Raw genomic sequence first — 18,452 nt, 5'->3', positions numbered from 1 at the left:
ATCCAAACAAGACAGAGCGATTCGCTATCAACCGCCGCTAGCGACAGCGCAATCGCGACAGACTTTTGGCGTCTATCCCACTCATCCATGCAAAAATTCAGATGTTAGACCCCTTGAAACATCTTATCCATCACTTTTGTGGCCAGCATAAATTTTTCTAGTTTTCCAAGTTTGCCTCCCCATTGAAGTCTATTGCGGTTCGCAAAAGTTTGCGCGAACCGACCTTTCGCGGGAGGTTAGCGAACCGAAAATCGGAGGTTTGGGCCATCTCTAGTTTTGGGCTTTGCTGCCCGGGGCTGGAGAGGCGCTGATGCCTCCTGGGCAAACCTTGCACAAGGGGATTAATGAGAGTTGTATTTCTGTCTTTGTGTGACTGTGTGACAGGTGAACCTTGAGGAAGGAGCACAGCTCATGTATAAGCTGCAGGGGAAGGGAGTGGACGAAGACCCAATAGGCCTGTTCCATATCGACGAAGATAACGGGTCAATTTTCGTACACGGCAAAGTAGACTTTGAAAAAACGCCTCTCTTTCAGGTAAGTGAGTCACTTTTTCTAATGCATATATGTCAAACTCTGGCCCACGGGCCAAATCTGGCCCTCAGAGTCATTAAATGTGGCCCTCAAGTGGTTTCCCCACTTTGCATTGTTTGGCCCACTCTAGACAACCAGGCAAGCTATTTTGGTGGTGAAGCCATAGAACACCAGGGAAGCCATATGGGGCGGTAGGGTTAAAGCAGTAAACACTAGGAACTGTATAGGGAAGGGTGGGGGCCTCTAGACACCAGGTGACTGTATAGGGGGGGGGGGGGACCACTAGACACCAGGTAACTGTATAGGGGAGGGAGGACCACTAGACACCAGGTGACTGTATAGAGGGAGGGAGGACCACTAGACACCTGGGAACTGTATAGGGGAGAGAGGACCACTAGACACAAGGGAACTGTATAGGGGAGGGTGGTGGCCTCTAGACACCAGGTAACTGCATAGGGGAGGGAGGACCACTAGACACCTGGGAACTGTATAGGGGTTGAGGGGGGCCGTTAGACACCTGGGAACTTTATGAGGGAGGAAGGTGGACAGTAGACATTGAGGTTGGCCCGCGACTAGGTCCCAGTGTACAGTTTCAGCTCAGTTTGTATTTGAGTTTGACACCCCTGTTCTAATGAATGTCAAAAGAAAATGCCCAGGAAAAAAGTGAAAGGTTGAATTAAAATTGAATGAAGGAAGACACTGGCCTATCGATAGGCAAAGTCATATTAGTAATAATGTTCTAAGTCCTGCCTCTTTTTGGTCCGGTTAAAGCCAGCAAACTTTGTCCAAAATGAAGTGTTAAAAAATTCTGTGAAGCATTTAACTAAAAAATTCCCCTCCGATGAAGATCAGTTACTGCAATTCAATTTTCAAACACATTCTTTGCCCTCAATTATAATTCCTTTTGAAAGATCCATTAACCACCCTGGCGTTCTATTGATTGCGCCATGGTGGCTGCGCAGCACTATTTTTTAACTTTTTTTTGTTAAATCATGTCGCTAGCCTAGCGCTATTACGCTGGACTGGACTGTTGGACTGTTACACGTCGGATCGGCGGCGGTGATCGCGTCCAACATGCAGCTAGCAAAGTGCTGGCTGCATGTTTAAAAAAAAATAAATGTGAAAATTGGCCCAGCAGGGCCTGAGAAATCCACCGCGGTGCTAATGGACGAGCTGAGCTTGTCATTATCGCTAAGGTGGTTGAATATCTGTTCTTCTGCCCTTGAAAAAGTTCCAGAATTTTGATATCAATATAAAATTGCTTCAAACATGCATTGATTATTGTAATAAAATAATTTCTCAGTCCCAACATTTTTCCAGCGTAGCACTAGTTGGTGCTGGTTGCTCTCAAGTTTTACTGTTTGTTTATCTATCTTATGTTGGCTCTGTTAACCATTGTAAACACCATATTTCCCTGGCCGCCGAGAAATAATGGGGCCAGGGCCAAAGTTATACATTCGATTTCTTAAAGGACAACCGAGGTGACATGTGACAAAATGAGATAGGCATTTGTATGCACAGTGCCAAGCACGCAAATAACTATGCTGTACTCTCTTTTTTATTTCCGTGCTTGATAGAGTTAACCATCAGGTATGGAAGTAACAGTACTGTGTGGGTCGGGACTGGGTCGGAATATTGTGTAACTCTCACTGTTGAGGAATTATAGCCATAAAACATTTTTCCGGCAGTAAATGGCTTCTGAGAACAGGAAAGAGATAAAAAGGCTCAATAGTTCATAGATTTTAGCTCTAGCATACTTCAATGACTGTGTCATGAAACTGTGTCATGAGTCAATGAAACAGTAATAACTTAAAAAGTAAATTTAAAATAAAACCATGGGATGTCTTAAAAGTCATTTTTAGGAGAAGGAGGATAGATACAATTGTTTATCTCATCAGTTTATTTCCACCTCGGATATCCTTTAACCATTTCGGGACCGGCCGCCTAACCCCCCTTAAAGACCAGGCATTTTGCGGCAGGAGGGCAGTGTGCGCGTTTGGGAGGGTCAGGCGGCCGGATCCCCTCTGTGGTTGGCTGGGCAGTGTCCCCCCATGGTGGCAGGTGTCCCCCCTTTTGCCAGCAGCCATCACTCACCTTCCAGGCTCCAGCGATGAGCCGCAATAGCCCCCTCTTCTCCGGCCGGCATCTCTGCTCCTAATACCGCTCAGTCCCGAGTCGCGGCTTGATGACGTCATCAAGCCGGGACCCAGAACTGAGCGGCATTAGGAGCAGATATGCCGGTCAGAGCAGAGGGGGGCGCTGATCGTCGCTGGAAAGGCAGGGAGGTGAGTGGATCCTCTTCCCCCCCGCCCCCTGCCGCCGCTGTCAAAGTGATCACTACGATGCGCCGGCGATTGTAGTGATCACGTGATCAGCAGCCATACGCGATGGCTGCTGATCACTGAAGGGAGATGTCAGCTGTCATATGACAGCTTAATCTCCCTTCTCCGGTGCGCACGATCACGTCGGGATAGTTCGTTAGTGCGGACGTTGAATTAACGTCCAGTCAGGGTGGCAGCACCACCTGATGGACGTAGATTCAACCTACGTCGGTCCCCAAGAGGTTAAAGAGAACCCGAGGTAGGTTTGAAGAATATTATCTGCATACAGAGGCTGGATCTGCCTCTGTTGCTATCCCAAACCCCCCTAAGGTCCCCCTGCACTCTGCAATCCCTCATAAATCACAGCCACGCTGCTGACAAACAGCTTGTCAGAGCTGGCTGTGTTTATCTCTATAGTGTCAGTCTGCTGCTCTCCCCGCCTCCTGCAGAACTCCGGTCCCGCCTGCATCCCTTCCCTCCCTGCTGATTGGAGGGAAGGGACGGGGGCAGGGACCGGAGCTATGCAGGAGGCGGGGGAGCAGCTGAGACTGACACTACAGATGTAAACACAGCCTCACAGCATGGCTGTGATTTATGTCTGATTGCAGAGTGCAGGGGGACCTTAGTGGGGTTTGGGATAGCAACAGAGGCTGGGCTGTATAGGCAGATCCAGCCTCTGTATGCAGATAACATTCTTTAAACACACCTCGGGTTCTCTTTAAGGGTACATTTTTACTTGTACACATTACTGATTTCTCTGTGAATCATTAAATGTGCTCTCCTTAAGAAATTAAAGAGGAACTGTAACGAAAAAACGGCCCCTGGGGGGTACTCACCTCGGGTGGGGGAAGCCTCAGGATCCTAATGAGGCTTCCCACGCCGTCCTGCGTCCCTCGGGGGTCTCGCTGTAGCCCTCCGTACAGCGGTGACGTAATATTTACCTTTGCAGGCTCCTGCGCAGGCGCTCTGGCTGCTTTCGCTCCGAAGGAGGCGGAAATACCCGATCGCCGTCGGGTCCGCTCTACTGCGCAGGCGCAAGTCTGTGGTGCCTGCGCAGTAGAGCGGACCCGACTGAGATCGGGTATTTCCGCCTCCTTCGGAGCGAAAGCAGCCACAGCGCCCCCGCTGGAGCCTGCAAAGGTAAATATTGAATTGAACAGTCGGCACAGTCGCCGGCTGTTCGGAGGGCTGCAGCGACACCTCCGTGGGACAGAGGACGGCGTGGGAAGCCTCATTAGGATCCTGAGGCTTCCCCCACCCGAGGTGAGTACCCCCCAGGGGATCTTTTTGTTGTTACAGAGTCTCTTTAAGTAAATAAAGTAACTTCAGTTCCATTTTAAATAACCTACCAGAAGGTGGTTCTAGACCTCTTGAGGTGCAAATTCTCCCAGACAGTGGTTTTCAGTCAAGTAAATTCTTCAATTATCCCCAGGGATCTTTTCAGGTGGAACAGCTATACAGAGCGCAACAAATATGGGCTGCCCACTAAGCAAACTGCTGCTACTAATAGAGGTTGGGGTGGGGGGGTGAAGTGGGGGAGGAGGTTAAGGTTAGTTGCCCACTGGGGGGTAAGATTAGGTGCCCACGGGGGTTCAGGGTTGCTGCCAACAGGGCAGGGTGGGGGGTTAAAGTTAGGCACTACGGGGGGGGGGGGGGGAGGTTAAAGTTAAGCACCACCAGGTGGGAGGTTGAGAGGAGGGAGAGGTTAGGTCATAGTGAAGTATCAGAAAATATTACATATATTTCACTACATCAATTAACCACCTTGGCGATAATGACGAGCTCAGCTCGTCCATTACCGCCGCGGTGGATTTCTCAGGCCCTACTTGGCCGATTTTTTTAATTTTTTTTTAAACACGCAGCTAGTTATTTGCTTGCTGCGTGCTATGTATGATCGTCGCCGCTCGCCGCCGCTACCCGACACGTAACACGTCGCCCCCCGAGACCCCTGCGCAGCCTGGCCAATCACTGCCAGGCAGCGCTGAGGGGTGGATCGGGACTCCCTCTGACGTCACGACGTCGATGACGTCTGTAACATCATCACGATCGTCGCCATAGCGACGGGGGAAGCCAAACAGGAAATCCCATTCTGAACGGGATTTCCTGTTTGCTCTGATCGCTGGAGGCGATCGGAAGGGGCGGGGGGATGCCGCTGCTCAGCGGCTATCATGTAGCTAGTGCTAGGCTAGCTACATGATTTAGCAAAAAAACGAAAAAAAATCCGCTGCGCCGCCACCCTGGCGCAATCAATAGAACGCCAGGGTGGTTAAGTAGTAAAATATCGCTAAATTTACAGATATTCTACTACCACTATTTCCTGCACCCTTTTAATCCTTTTCTCGGTTTAAAAAAATTAGTGTGCAGCGCTTTCAACTGTACGCTTTTTTAGCTATTCATTGGGGACATGCAATAAAAAGTGATGATCAGTGATAATTGCATGAAAACCTGTATCTTGCAGGATTTTCCACTGGCCAACAGGAACTACTCTCAGCACTTTCTCTTCTGCAGCACTCAGCAGTGACTCTACTTTCTAATGAAAATACTGTACAGATTTATATTTTAGAACCCCGATTAAAAACATTAATCACCTTTGGAACAGATAATTGCCCACACCTTTCCATATGGCGCATCTCACATGTCTCGACAGCTGACACATTATACCTCGCCACTGCTATTGCCTCTTATAGGGCTCGATTCACAAAGCGGTGCTAACCCAGTTAGAGACTTTGGGCTTTATTCACAAAGCGGTGATAACCCAGTTATCACGCCTAAAAGACTTTAGGCGTGATGACCTTTTCACCACTGAGTTATCACCGCTTTTTCCTGCTCTTCGCGCGTGAGCGCGCGCGCAAAGTCCCATAGGGTTTAATGGGAGCTTCGCGCGAAGCGTCGGGTGCTGCGCGCGCACTTACGCGCGTACGCGCGGTAACTTCGCGCGAGTTTCTTCTTATCACGCCTAAAGTGAGTTTAGGCGTGATAAGGGGCTTTTCACTGGCGTGCAAACACTTTGCACCGCTTTGTGAATCAAGCCCTTTAGGCGTGATAACCATTGCACCACGCTGGTGAAAAGCCAGTTTAGGCGTGATAAGTTTAGGTGTGATAAGTTTAGGTGTGATAAGTTTAGGCATGCTAAGTTTAGATAAGTGTAGATAGCGTGCAAAGTCCCGCACGCAAAGCAGCGCCATTAAACTCTATGCGAAGTGCACCAGACTTTGCTAGCGCAAAACTTTTAATCAGCTGTGCACTACGGTGCTAACGCAGTTGGTGCTTAAACTTATCACACCTAAACTTATCATGCCTAAACTTATCACACCTAAACTTATCATGCCTAAACTGAGTTTAGGCGTGATAAAGGGCTTTTCACCAGCGTGCTAGCTGTTAGCACCACTTTGTGAATCAGGCCCTAAATCTCACTTGCAACTTCTTCAGTCCCAATGTTTTTACTCTTTTTGTTGTTTGTTTTGTTTACACACAGTGGAAATTTAACGCCATCAACAAGACTGATAAGAAAGTGGGTACAAGACTCGGCATTCATCTGAGGATCATAGACATCAATGATAATGCCCCAGAGTTCAAAGCCAAGACGTTTTACGTGTCTGTTAATGAAAGCACTATACAAGGTACGGTACGGAGTGAAGACTCGATGCACCATCTGCTCGTCGCTGTTGGGTCAGCTTATTTGCTCTCCTCAGCTTACTGCTAATTGCACAGCAAGGCACAAATTGCTATCTGATGTAATGGTAATAAACTGTGCCTGTCACAACTATATATCAACTTAGTTGCTTATGAAGAAAAAAACATCCTGTATGTGTTCCTAATAGAGATGGCCCGAACCTCCGATTTTCGGTTTGCGAACCTCCGCAAAGGTTTGCGAACTTCCGTGAACCGCAATAGACTTCAATGGGGAGGCGAACTTTGAAAACTAGAAACATTTATGCTGGAAAAGATGTTTCAAGGGGTCTAACATCTGAGTTTGTGCATGGATGAGTGGGATACACGACAAAAGTCCCGGGGAAAAATCTGGATTTGACGCAAAGCAGCGTTTTAAGGGCAGAACACACATTGCATGCTAAATTGGAGGCCTAAAGTGCTTTAAAACATATTGCATGTGTATACATCAATCAGGGAGTGTAATTAGTGTACTGCTTCACAATGACAGACCAAACTCACTGTGTAACGCACCGCAAACAGCTGTTTGTGTTGTGACGGCCGTGCTGGACTGGTGCGCACCATGGCCGGAGTGCAGGCGATGGCGGTTTTTAAGCCCATATGGTCGGGCTGAAGTAGCTGAATGACAGAACAAGAGTGACTGAGTGTCCAGCTGATCGAATTTGGTCTGTCCACAATAAAGCAACGACCTTATTATCTATCTTCTTGGGTCAGGTGTGCCCCCCAACCCCAACGCACTCATATAGCCGGCGGTCATTGCTTCATTGTGATACACAAGCCCCTTCACTGCGACAAGGTAATGACCACGAAGGGGAATTGACACATGTACATGCCTTTTGTTTTGTTGTTGCAGCTGCAGTGCAGCCAGAAAAATTAGGCAGGCATGTACACACACCAGAAAAATTATTATTGCGGCCTTAAAAATTCAGGAATCCACCTGGATTCCTGGACCCTGTTGGTGGTGGCGGAGAAGGCTGTGTGCCAAAGATGTCACCAATTGCCCTTCAACATCACGGTACAGTTTTGGTATCACCTTTTTTGAGAAATAATTGAGGCCTGGTATCTTCCACTGCGGTGTGTGGCTTTGCTTTTGTGTGCTGCTTTTCCTCAGGTGGTCATCCCATTGCAGTTTGTGCTTTGTAAACATGTGCTTTCGTAAGATAGTTATCTTGGTCTTTCCACTGCTCAATTTTCGGTGGCAGAGAGCACAGATGGTATTGCTCTCATCTGAGGCAGACACACAAAAAAAATCCACATCGCTGAGCCCTCTGATGATGGCACTTTGGTGATGGCTGCTGACGGAGTATTAAGTTTGGTGCCAGAATCAGAGCAGGAGGAGGAAGATATGTCACGCTTCCGTGCAGAAGCTGAGGTGTTCTGTGTTAAATAGTCAACTACGTCCTGACAATATTGGGGGTTGAAGGCTTTTTTTTTCTTCTGAACACTGTACTTTAGTCGAGGGCCACACAAAATCACGACAGCGCGACTTCGAACAGACCTGCCAGGTGGCCTGCCTCTTGTTTTGTCCATATTGGGGGGGATGAAGTGAAAGGTATGCACTGACTTGACTAATACAATGTACGGTTACACAGGTACAGTGAACAGGTTGCAGTGACTGCTGGTACAAGAATGTGCGGTTACACAGGTGCAGTTAACAGGTATGCACAGACTGGTATACTGAACAGCGTGCGGTCACACAGGTGCAGTGAACAGGTATGCAGGGATTAGTATTACTAATGTGCAGCTGTCACACACAGGTACCATGAACAGGTGCAATGACTGGTGGTATATTACACTGCTTGCGCTCAGGTAGGTATAGGTAGGTAGGTGCACTGAACAGTGAACAGATGCAGTGATTGGAATTACAAATGTGCACCTGTCACACACAGGTACCGTGAACAGGTGCAATGACTGGTAGTATTAACAATGCGTGTGCTCACGTAGGTATAGGTAGGTGCACTAAACAGTGAACAGGTACAGTGATTGGGATTACAAATGTGCAGCTGCCTGTCACACACAAAAGGTAGTCACTGAATGTTCTGGGCCTGGCAGTGGCACAGTATAAATTACCAAGGCTGTCTATGCAACACAAGTGTCTGTCACACACACACACACACACACACACACACACACACACACACACACACACACACACACACACACACACACACACACACACACACACACACACACACACACACACACACACACACACACACACACACACACACACACACACACACAAGAGATCACAAGAACAAGATTGGCTCTTAAAAGAACTGTTGAGGGGTGCTTTTTTAGCAATAAGAATCAGCAAGGAGCAAGCTAACAAGCCTACAAGAGCCTAACTAAGCTTTGCCTATAGCTCTCTCTGCAGCAGCAGCTCTCCCTTCTCTAATTACTGCAGGCACAGGAGTGAGTCCAATGCCTGACGCTGCCTGCCTTTTATAAGGGGGGGGGGGGGGAGGGGCTCCAGGAGGGAGTGTAGCCCAATTGGCTACAATGTGCCTGCTGACTGTGATGTAGAGGGTCAAAGTTGACCCTAATGATGCACTATTGGGGCGAATCAAACTCCCGGAAAAATTTGCGGTTCTCCGTGATCGCGAACCACCGAAGTTCGCCGGTTCCCATTCGGGCTATCTCTAGTTCCTAACAGCAGTAAATAAATTATCATGCATTTTGCTGGAATACTAAAAAGGAAATCATCCTTTTGTAACCCTGAATTTCAGAACAGGCTGAGTGCAGGTCCACCAGCTTCAGATGGCAAATTATGCCCATAAGTTCCTGAGCTCCAGTTCATAAATTGCAGTTATACTGTTTCCTGATAAGATCATTACTGGCCTGTGTAAGGATTCTGCATAGTGCTAGCATAGACAGCATTGTAAGTGTGGTTTGTAAACACCACAGAAAGCAGTTTGACAGATGCCTTAAAGGGGCGCTATGGCGAATTACTGTTTAAATTAATGCAGCATAAAATTAAGCCAGCATCCAAAAGAAGCTGCAATGAAAAAGCTTTAGTTTCAGAAAAATAAACAGAGCTGCTTGCTGCGTCACTTTAGCTTTCAGTATCCCCTCATTTGCATCCTAAGCGTCGGACTAAACAGACCAGTACATTACTTATGGGGAACATCTGGTATGACTGTTTATTTTTTTCAGATCTAACTTCCCTGCCATCTGAGTTCTCCGCACTCACGAGCCTAGCCGCCCGCTACAAACAGTTGTCCTCCCCATTTTTGTTCTCATTTGTAGATCTTGAGTTAAAGGATACCCGAGATGACATGTGACATAATGAGATAGACGTGTATGTACAGTGCCAAGCACACAAATAACTAGGCTGTGTTCCTTTTTTTTCTTTCTCTGCCTGAAAGAATTAAACATCAGGTATGTAAGCTGATGTAAGGACTGAGTCAGACTACAGTGTGACCCTTACTGATAAGACATTCCAACTATAAAACACTTTCCTAACAGAAAATTATTTCCGAGAGCAGGAAAGAGATAAAAAGGGTCAATAGTTCATAGAGTTTAGCTCTGGCATACTTCAATGAATTAGTCATTGAGCAAAAACAATAAAACAGTAAAAAAAACTTAAAAAGTAGATCAAAATATAAAATAAAACCGTTGAATGTTTATTGTACTAGTTTATTTTCACCTCGGGTGTCATTTGAGTCTTTAGAAACTAACCTGGGGGCTAAATCTTTATTGTAACTTTGCATGTAGACATTCATCTCTGCTCACATTGTGCTCAGAGCACGTTGCCATCTTCTTTTCAGGAGCGGAGCACGGTGGGGGAATCTCACAGATAGGCTTAGAAGAGAAGTAGAATGAATAGTCATTAGTGTGATACCCTTTGGTGTCAGCGGGTTTTATGGCCTGAGGACATGTTTACTTTTCTCTATGACAAAATGTATGTGTCTGTTTCAGGTAATACAATCTTCACGATGCTGGCTTATGACAAGGATGAAGAAAGCAGCCCCAATTCAGTTGTGAGTTATTTTATTAAGTCTCAGACTCCAGATGACCCAAATGTGCAGTTCATCATCGATGAGAAAAAGGGATTCATCTCATTCAAGGGATGTCTAAATTACGAGGTAAGGCACAGCAAATGGTAAATGTCAGTTCACTATACATTACTATAGAAGGCTGAGCAAAAATGAAATAGGTATTTAAAATAAAAGTGGTTTCAAGTCCGTTTTTGCCTGGGACCCCTTCCAAGGTCCAACTCAAGTGGATTGTTCTAGAGCTGTTGTCCTACATCTTTGCAGAGCAGTACCAACCTATCCGTATCCTGTAAATATAACTGAATTAAAGTGTTCACACATCATATAGTGTTTACGACTGCATAATTCACAAGCTGCAGAAGGCAGGGACTGACAGGAAGTGAATGAGGTGTCGGGGATCGCTGAAGATCTGGCATGCCGGATCTTTGTAGACATCATGCGGCCGCTGGTCTGACTCTATTCTCGACCACTGCAGTCGCTATCACCCACCACAGTTGACTTTAGACCAGCGTGTGTACGTAGCTTTACGATGTGCTGAGGGTTTTAGGTTTTGCCTGGAGATAATGCTTTGAAGTGATAGGTTGTCAAGAACTGCTATACAAGATGTCCAGCAGAACTTCTGAATGACACAAGTCTTGTTTCGCAGTACTTAAATGTTCTGGTACATTCCTCTTTTTCAGACCAACAAGAATTACAAGCTGGCGGTGGAAGGCAGAGATAATGGTGAGAAGATACAACAGAGCAGCAGCTGTGAGGTCCATGTGACCGTACTAGACAGGAACACCAACCCTCCAGTGTGGTCCTCACCATCTGTACGTACTTACAATCAAAGTTGTGGATTGCAGTGTGAGAAGCAGCTTGTGTTAATCTGCCTTAATCCATGTTGATTGCATTTGCAGCATGTTCCTCAGCAGGGCGGTACACAGTAATTTTATTAATGAGCTACAGAATTGTCAGTTTGCTTCCTTTAGCATTACATCGATTCTTAATTTACTTCACCCTTTGGGTGGTCAATGAGGCCTATATTTCTTTCTTATCTTTTTTTTTGCAGCTTTTTAATTGCCAATGTAAGCCAAACTTTTGTTTGAAAGTAATAAACTAGAGCATTTTTCTATTCTGCCTAAACTTAAGCATAGGACTAAAAAGTACAGTTTTCACAAGGATGAAGGCTATAAACCACGTCAGCCTGCGGGTTGTTTTCACCTTATGGATGAGAGGAATTTTCACATTTCAGTGCTTCTACCATTCATTCCACAATAACTTCACTACTTATTACACCTAAATGATCTAGATCTTGTTTTTTCAGGACAATTTAGTCTTCTTCGGGGTTTTTTTTTTTTTTTGATTATTTCGTTCTCTATGCATTTTACAGGGAACCAAGGAAACCAAGAGTGAAAGGAAAAATTCTCCATTTCCATGCACTATAGTTTTAAAATATAAACAACACAACCGTAGATTTGCTCATGTATCCTGGTTACCCAAACATTTAAATTACCGGTATGTCCCTAGTGCAATAGGGTTTTTTTGACGATTCCTGTAAGGGCCAAGAATACCTAGGTGAGAAGTAGGGAGAGACTGTAAGCCCAATGGTGCAGTATCGTTAGGTATAGGGAGGAAAAATCATAACAACATACAAAGGTGGGTTTCAGTTCCTGCAACCACGTATAGGCCTGCGGGGAATTAACTGCCCCTGCTCGGTACCCCAGGTCCTGCTGGATACTGGATGGTCGCTCTCTTGTAGTACAATATATTTTCCAGAAAAAACTGCAAAGCTACTACCTCAAAAGGATGTTTGACTGCTGGTAGTGGGTAGGATGGAGGCGACCAATGTATGTTATATTTTGGTATTTTTAAATGCAAATAAAGTTATATAATAAAAACAGAGGTAATTGCTTACCTCTCCAGTAGATATAGACACCAGTTCAACTGGAAAACATTTTTTTTTTTCAAAAAGCAATCTGACAATGCGTTTTACGTGGCATGGCCCGCTTCCTCAGGTCAATACAAAATGCCTTGATAGCATAGGGGATAGAGTGTAGGCACCTCTAATCAATAATATATAATAAAAGTGCATTTTTTAATATTGTGATTTTCATTTTCTCATTGTACCCCAGCAATAATTGCAAGCCCTTATTTGCAAAAATAACAGTAATATACCTTCATGGCATAAATATTTAAAAAGCTGAGTAGCTAAGGTAACAAATTATGTTTTCTATTTTAAATTCTGTCACTTTGTTATATTTTTACAAGCTTTTTTACAATGCATCTAACAGGCCATTAACTCTGAAGTGTGCAAGTGACTTTGCACAGGCCAATTTTTTCCATAAAGTATTTTAGCGCCATCGTTTACACACACACACACCAGATTTTATCCAACTATTGTTGCAAATGTATTGGTTTATATATCTATTATAAATGGACAGCCCTTATTTACCTTACATTGTACATATATGGGGAGATTTTTTTTATGTTTTTATCTTTTTGATAGACTCGTCCATGATAAATCATTTTGTTTGTAAATGTATTCTATTGCTCATGCATCTTTGTTTATGGGCAATTTTGCTAATTTTTATATGTTTCTTGATATGCTTGACTGCCCATAGATGTGACTAAGAATCAATTGTTTTTTGCTCTATTAGTTTTGTGGCACATAATTTTGAAAATTATTATTATTTTTTTAATGATGGATTGAGTTTGTTCCTACCTAATATTTATGTGACAAGGGTCCAAGCTATAAAACACATCAAAATTATGTATTTTACAACTTGTTATGATTCAAATTAAGTCATATATACATCATTTGATAACAAACTGGATGCACAGCAAGCCATTATTCTCAGAGTGAACCTATAGCTTTTTGCAATTCATTCAGATAGAGGCTGGTTATTGTTAGGAGTAGGTGGTGGGTGGTTAAAGTTAGGAGAAGTTGAGGGGTGGTTAGGGTTATGCATAGTTAACGGAGGGATCAGGTGAGGGTTAGGGCACAGTGGGTTATAGCAGAACATAGGTTAAACTACTGATATTCTACTATTGTGTTAAATAGAATATCAGTAAATTACCGATATTTTATTACCGTTATATCATGCCTATTACCATTATTTTTGCGCTCATTTTTCCTCACAGCACTATTATAGATGCACCCTATCTGTGCCTAACACTAGCTCTCCCTACCTCTAGCCACCCCACACAGACTCATAACACTAATCCTCCCCAATCTATCCTTAACACTAATGGGCACTGCCACAGACGCCCTTGTAAAACGTCGCTAATTGTAAGTATCCACAGTGTGTAGCAAGCACCAACAGGAGAGAATCGTATTCGACGTGCTCTGACCCCTATGGTTTGTGCACCTCAAACCATGTCAATAGTAAAAGTCCAAAGCGGGTCAGCACCGTCTTCAATAAATTAGCTCTTTATTGATTAAAATGGCATGATGTCAAGCATCTTTCAGCGACAGCTCCGCTGTTTCGGGCGTCTAGCCCTTTATCAAGCCAAGAAGCAAAGTCATCAAACAAACTGAATCAACTCACAGTTTAAATAGTATAAGCAGCCAATCAAAATTGCCCTTTGTCAGCCAATCAGAGATGTCTTTTCGACGGCCGCCGAGAATTAGGGACAAGGTGGTGCACACGGGTGCGGTTGAAAGGGTGACGGTGCCTAGGAATGGTACATTTCCCTGTTTACACTGCCACATGGTGTGGCACGACACAATGGGCACGACACAATGTGGCACAGGACTTTTGCTAATTGTAAGTATAACAGTAAATTAAGCAACCTCTGCATCCCCTATTGCTACGCCACTGTAAATAAATAATAATAATAATAATAATAATATGGTAGGACATTACACTATGACTATGGTAGGATTAGATTGTAAGCTCCTCTGAGGGCAGTCAGTGACATGACTATGTACTCTGTAAAGTGCTGCAGAAGATGTCAGTGCTATATAAATACATAATAATACTATGGTAGGACATTAGACTAGGACTATGGTAGAATTATATTGCGAGCTTCTCTGAGGACAGTCAGTGACATGACTATGTACTCTGTAAAGTGCTGCAGAAGATGTCAGTGCTATATAAATACATAATAATAATATGGTAGGACATTAGACTATGACTATGGTAGGATTAGATTGTGAACTCCTCTGAGGGCAGTCAGTGACATGACTATGAACTCTGTACAGTGCTGCAGAAGATGTCAGTGCTATACGAATACATAATAATATGGTAGGACATTACACTATGACTGTGGTAGGGATTCGATTGAGAGCGCCTCTGAGCACAGTCAGTGACATGACTATGTACTCTGTAAAGTGCAAATTTGGACAGAGGCGCCAGGCAGGTTAAAATGATCTAAAAACAACTAAAAAGGAGGAGTACAGGTGGACTTACCTCCTGAAATGATGGACAATCGAGATTGTTCAAATCGCAAATAATTTATTTTGGCACTCCGCAACGCGTTTCGCAGGTATAACCCGCTTCATCAGGCAAGGAGTGCAAGCTCAAAAAGGTCCAATAGTGGCAATGCGCCTCTGTCGACAGACAGAGGCGCATTGCCACTATTGGACCTTTTTGAGCTTGCACTCCTTGCCTGATGAAGCGGGTTATACCTGCGAAACGCGTTGCGGAGTGCCAAAATAAATTATTTGCGATTTGAACAATCTCGATTGTCCATCATTTCAGGAGGTAAGTCCACCTGTACTCCTCCTTTTTAGTTGTTTTTAGATCATTTTAACCTGCCTGGCGCCTCTGTCCAAATTTGCACAGTATATAGTCCACCTTGGGTGGAGGGGACTGTCCCCTTCTTTCTATCTACAGAGAGCGACTTCTTAAACCTGAGTGGGGTCAGGTTCTAATACTCCCCACCTGCAGTTCAAGTGGTTGCCTATGTGGTAACCCGTGTTTGTGAGTATATCCACATCTGTTAATTATTTCGCCAACAATTGTTAGACTTACTGCACTATATTGGGCTCTCGGTTTTTCTTTTTGTTTCAAGTGCATGTACTCTGTAAAGTGCTGCAGAAGATGTCAGTGCTATATAAATAAATATCAATAATGATTTACATTATTGACACATTTGAGATCTAGTTCATAGATAACAAACGATTTGCTACATTTTGTGTGAATGTTGTACACATCCAGCCCTTAGTACTCTGCAGAAAATGTTTGGCCTGTAAAGTGTTTTCTCTCTCCATAGTTAACGGGTGAAGTACCGGAACATGCCGTCAATGTGACTATTTTGAGGTTTGGTGTAACAGACAGAGACACGCCACATACCTCAGGATGGAGGGCGGTGTACACCATTGTGGAAGGAGACGACGATGAAAACTATAACATTATAACAGACCCAAAAACAAATGAAGGCATGCTTGTTGTAGTGAAGGTAATTATGCCCAAATCCCCCCTACCAAATGCTGTGCTCACTACGTTATATGTTCATTGCTGACAAGGGTTCCACCCCAATGTCATCTCTGCTGTAAGCCAGGAGTCTGAGAACCGTACAGAACGGTGCTGGACTATAACGGTAACTCATACCAGAGGCTCACTTATAGTCCAGCTAGTTGGCAAAAGCACCCCCTCGAAAGGATCTATACAAATATGCCAGCCAGCCTCCCTAATCATTTTGCACATCGTTTTGGCAGTTGGATTGAGCAACTGCAGTTCTGTAAGTGATTTTGTAAATATCTGCCATTACCCCATGAGGAGATGAACTAGCTCAAAACCTGTCAAATCGCCATATTTTTAATCTAGCTTTAATTATATTTGCCGCTGCAGATGGCCCCTTGGGGATTCATGCTAAATTGCTATGCTGCTGCTAGTGGACTCGATCAGCATCGTGCTGATGCCGCGAGCAGCGGTTAGGGGAGCCACCTCTGTTACGTAAGACTCCAGTAGGCACGAGCCTACAGTGCCTTATGGAAAATGTACGTATCAAATTTTTCAATTTTTCATTTATAGTCTACAGTGGCTTTAACAGTTGCTGCTCTAAGGAAGAACCACAGTGGAGTGAGTGCTTACCTACTCATGATCATTATTCCTCCTCATGGATGTTGGGTGTGCAGTGTTTAAATCCAGTCTTTAAGTGGCAGAACGTGTACAAATGCTAGACCTCGCTGTAAATGTGCAATCCAACGGTTAGCGACTAGCAAATAATGGCACCACTCATTTGAACTCAGCAGCGGCACAATGACAGTCCGCTAATTGGATCATTAGCAGAATCGCAAAAATTAGGACCCGGAAGTGTGGAATTCAGGACACGTGAATTCTTTCAATGGATTGCTGTCGTTTCAGTTTGGGACACATTTGACAATTCTCAGCCGACCAGTCCTTTGTCGTTCATTTCCAACCACCGTGGTCTAGCATTTGTATGGAGCTTAACCACTTGACCACTACAGCTTGTATTCCCCTTATTAACCAGAACCATTTTTACCTTTCAGCACTCCTCCCATTCATTTGCCAATAGCTTTATCACTACTTATCACACCAAAATGATCTATATTTTATTTTTTGCCAACACAATTAGACTTTCCTTAGGTGGTACTATTTGCTAAGAATAATTTTAACCAATATACATTTTAACAGGAAAAATTAAAAAAAAATGAAATAATTCATTATTTTTCATTTTTCAGCCATTGTAGTTTTTAAATTAAACGTGCTACTGTGGATAAAACCCACACATTTTATTTGCCCATTTGTCCCAGTTATTAAAATGTCTAAATTATGTCCTTAGCACAATGTATGGAGACAATATTTTATTTGGAAATAAAGGTGTATTTTTTAAGTTGTGTGTTGGTTTATACTATGGTATATCACTAATTACAAGCAATTATTTGCAAAAATATCAGTAATACCCTAATGACATACATATTAAAAAAGTTGACTCAACTAAATGTTCCTGCATACGCCAACCTAAGTGTGTAAAATTTCAAGCTAGTCAAGTGTGCTGGAGTGAATTCTACCATGGTTTCACACACCTGGTCCGCCGATGCAAAATCCTTCTGTGAGTCACCAATCCACGTGTAGAAGCACAATGTTGCAATCATTATAAGTAAACTCAAGTTTATTCATAAGTTTGGAGTGCCTCTTTCATAAGTACAGTGTGTAACATTTCTAAAACTTTTTTTTTTCTTCCTGAAAACAGGCCTTGGATTATGAAGAGATGACGAAGAGCCTCCTCCGGATAAGAGCATCCAATGAAGAAGCACTTTATAGCTGCAAAGTTGTGAAGAAGACCACCACGGGTTTGTGGACAATAGAGACAAATAATGGACAGGCATCAAGTGCCAAGATGGAAACTATTTTGGCAACAGTAAACATCTTAGACGTGAACGATGCCCCAATATTTAAACCAGACACCATCCTCGTCTCTCTGGAAGAGCACTCCATCGACATAGACAATGTGTTGGCAACAGTTGAAGCCAAGGACCCAGATATAGTCGCACCCAATAAAATCAAGTGAGTAATCCAGAGAGACATGGATTTCTAAAGTCACAGCTTACTGGCCCACACTTCCCAGGAAATAATTTTAATACTTTCTCCAGTTGCTTGTGGTCTGGTATTAGTCATGGAGAGAATCCGAAGACCATACCTTGGTTCTAATCTAGTTCTGTATTATGCCTGAAGAAGAAACTTAAAGTTTCGAAAGATTGCAAAGAAATATTGTACAGTTGATCATTAAAAGGTATCACCTAACCAACTGTTGTTGCTCTGTCCTCGGATTCCCTCCTTTTTCCAGAATACAAAATGTCCTTTGAGCATTTACAGCCCCCCCTATACACAGAGGACCTCAATTGATTAATCACCAGTTGTTTCATTACTACGGATGGTGGTCATCCACGAGGGGACTGCATGGAGTGGGCATCAGACATGGCGAACCGATTGATTTTTCAGTAAAATATGCGTGTGTGTGTGTGTGTGTGTGCGCGCGCATG

General features: G+C 44.0%; 1 protein-coding gene and 1 long non-coding RNA gene across 5 annotated transcripts in view; one reads left to right on the top strand and one right to left on the bottom strand.

Moving 5' to 3' along the window:
• LOC137541790 (uncharacterized) overlaps positions 1-18,452 on the bottom strand; it is a 318,006-nt gene that overhangs the window by 223,207 nt on the left and 76,347 nt on the right. The window lies entirely within an intron of this gene.
• Positions 1-18,452, top strand: part of LOC137541786 (cadherin-like protein 26) — a 136,024-nt gene that overhangs the window by 73,508 nt on the left and 44,064 nt on the right. For all 3 annotated transcript variants that reach the window (XM_068263293.1, XM_068263291.1, XM_068263292.1), the window contains exons 4-9: positions 385-534; positions 6,328-6,472; positions 10,443-10,609; positions 11,200-11,331; positions 15,719-15,904; positions 17,663-17,976. In XM_068263293.1, the coding sequence (XP_068119394.1) occupies positions 385-534; positions 6,328-6,472; positions 10,443-10,609; positions 11,200-11,331; positions 15,719-15,904; positions 17,663-17,976 (1,094 nt within the window). The remainder of the gene's footprint in view (positions 1-384; positions 535-6,327; positions 6,473-10,442; positions 10,610-11,199; positions 11,332-15,718; positions 15,905-17,662; positions 17,977-18,452) is intronic.

Source organism: Hyperolius riggenbachi, chromosome 12 (assembly GCF_040937935.1).
Source record: "Hyperolius riggenbachi isolate aHypRig1 chromosome 12, aHypRig1.pri, whole genome shotgun sequence".
NCBI lineage: Eukaryota > Metazoa > Chordata > Amphibia > Anura > Hyperoliidae > Hyperolius > Hyperolius riggenbachi.
The sequence above is the reverse complement of the archived record's forward strand: the minus strand, read 5'-3'. Positions and strand labels throughout refer to the sequence as shown.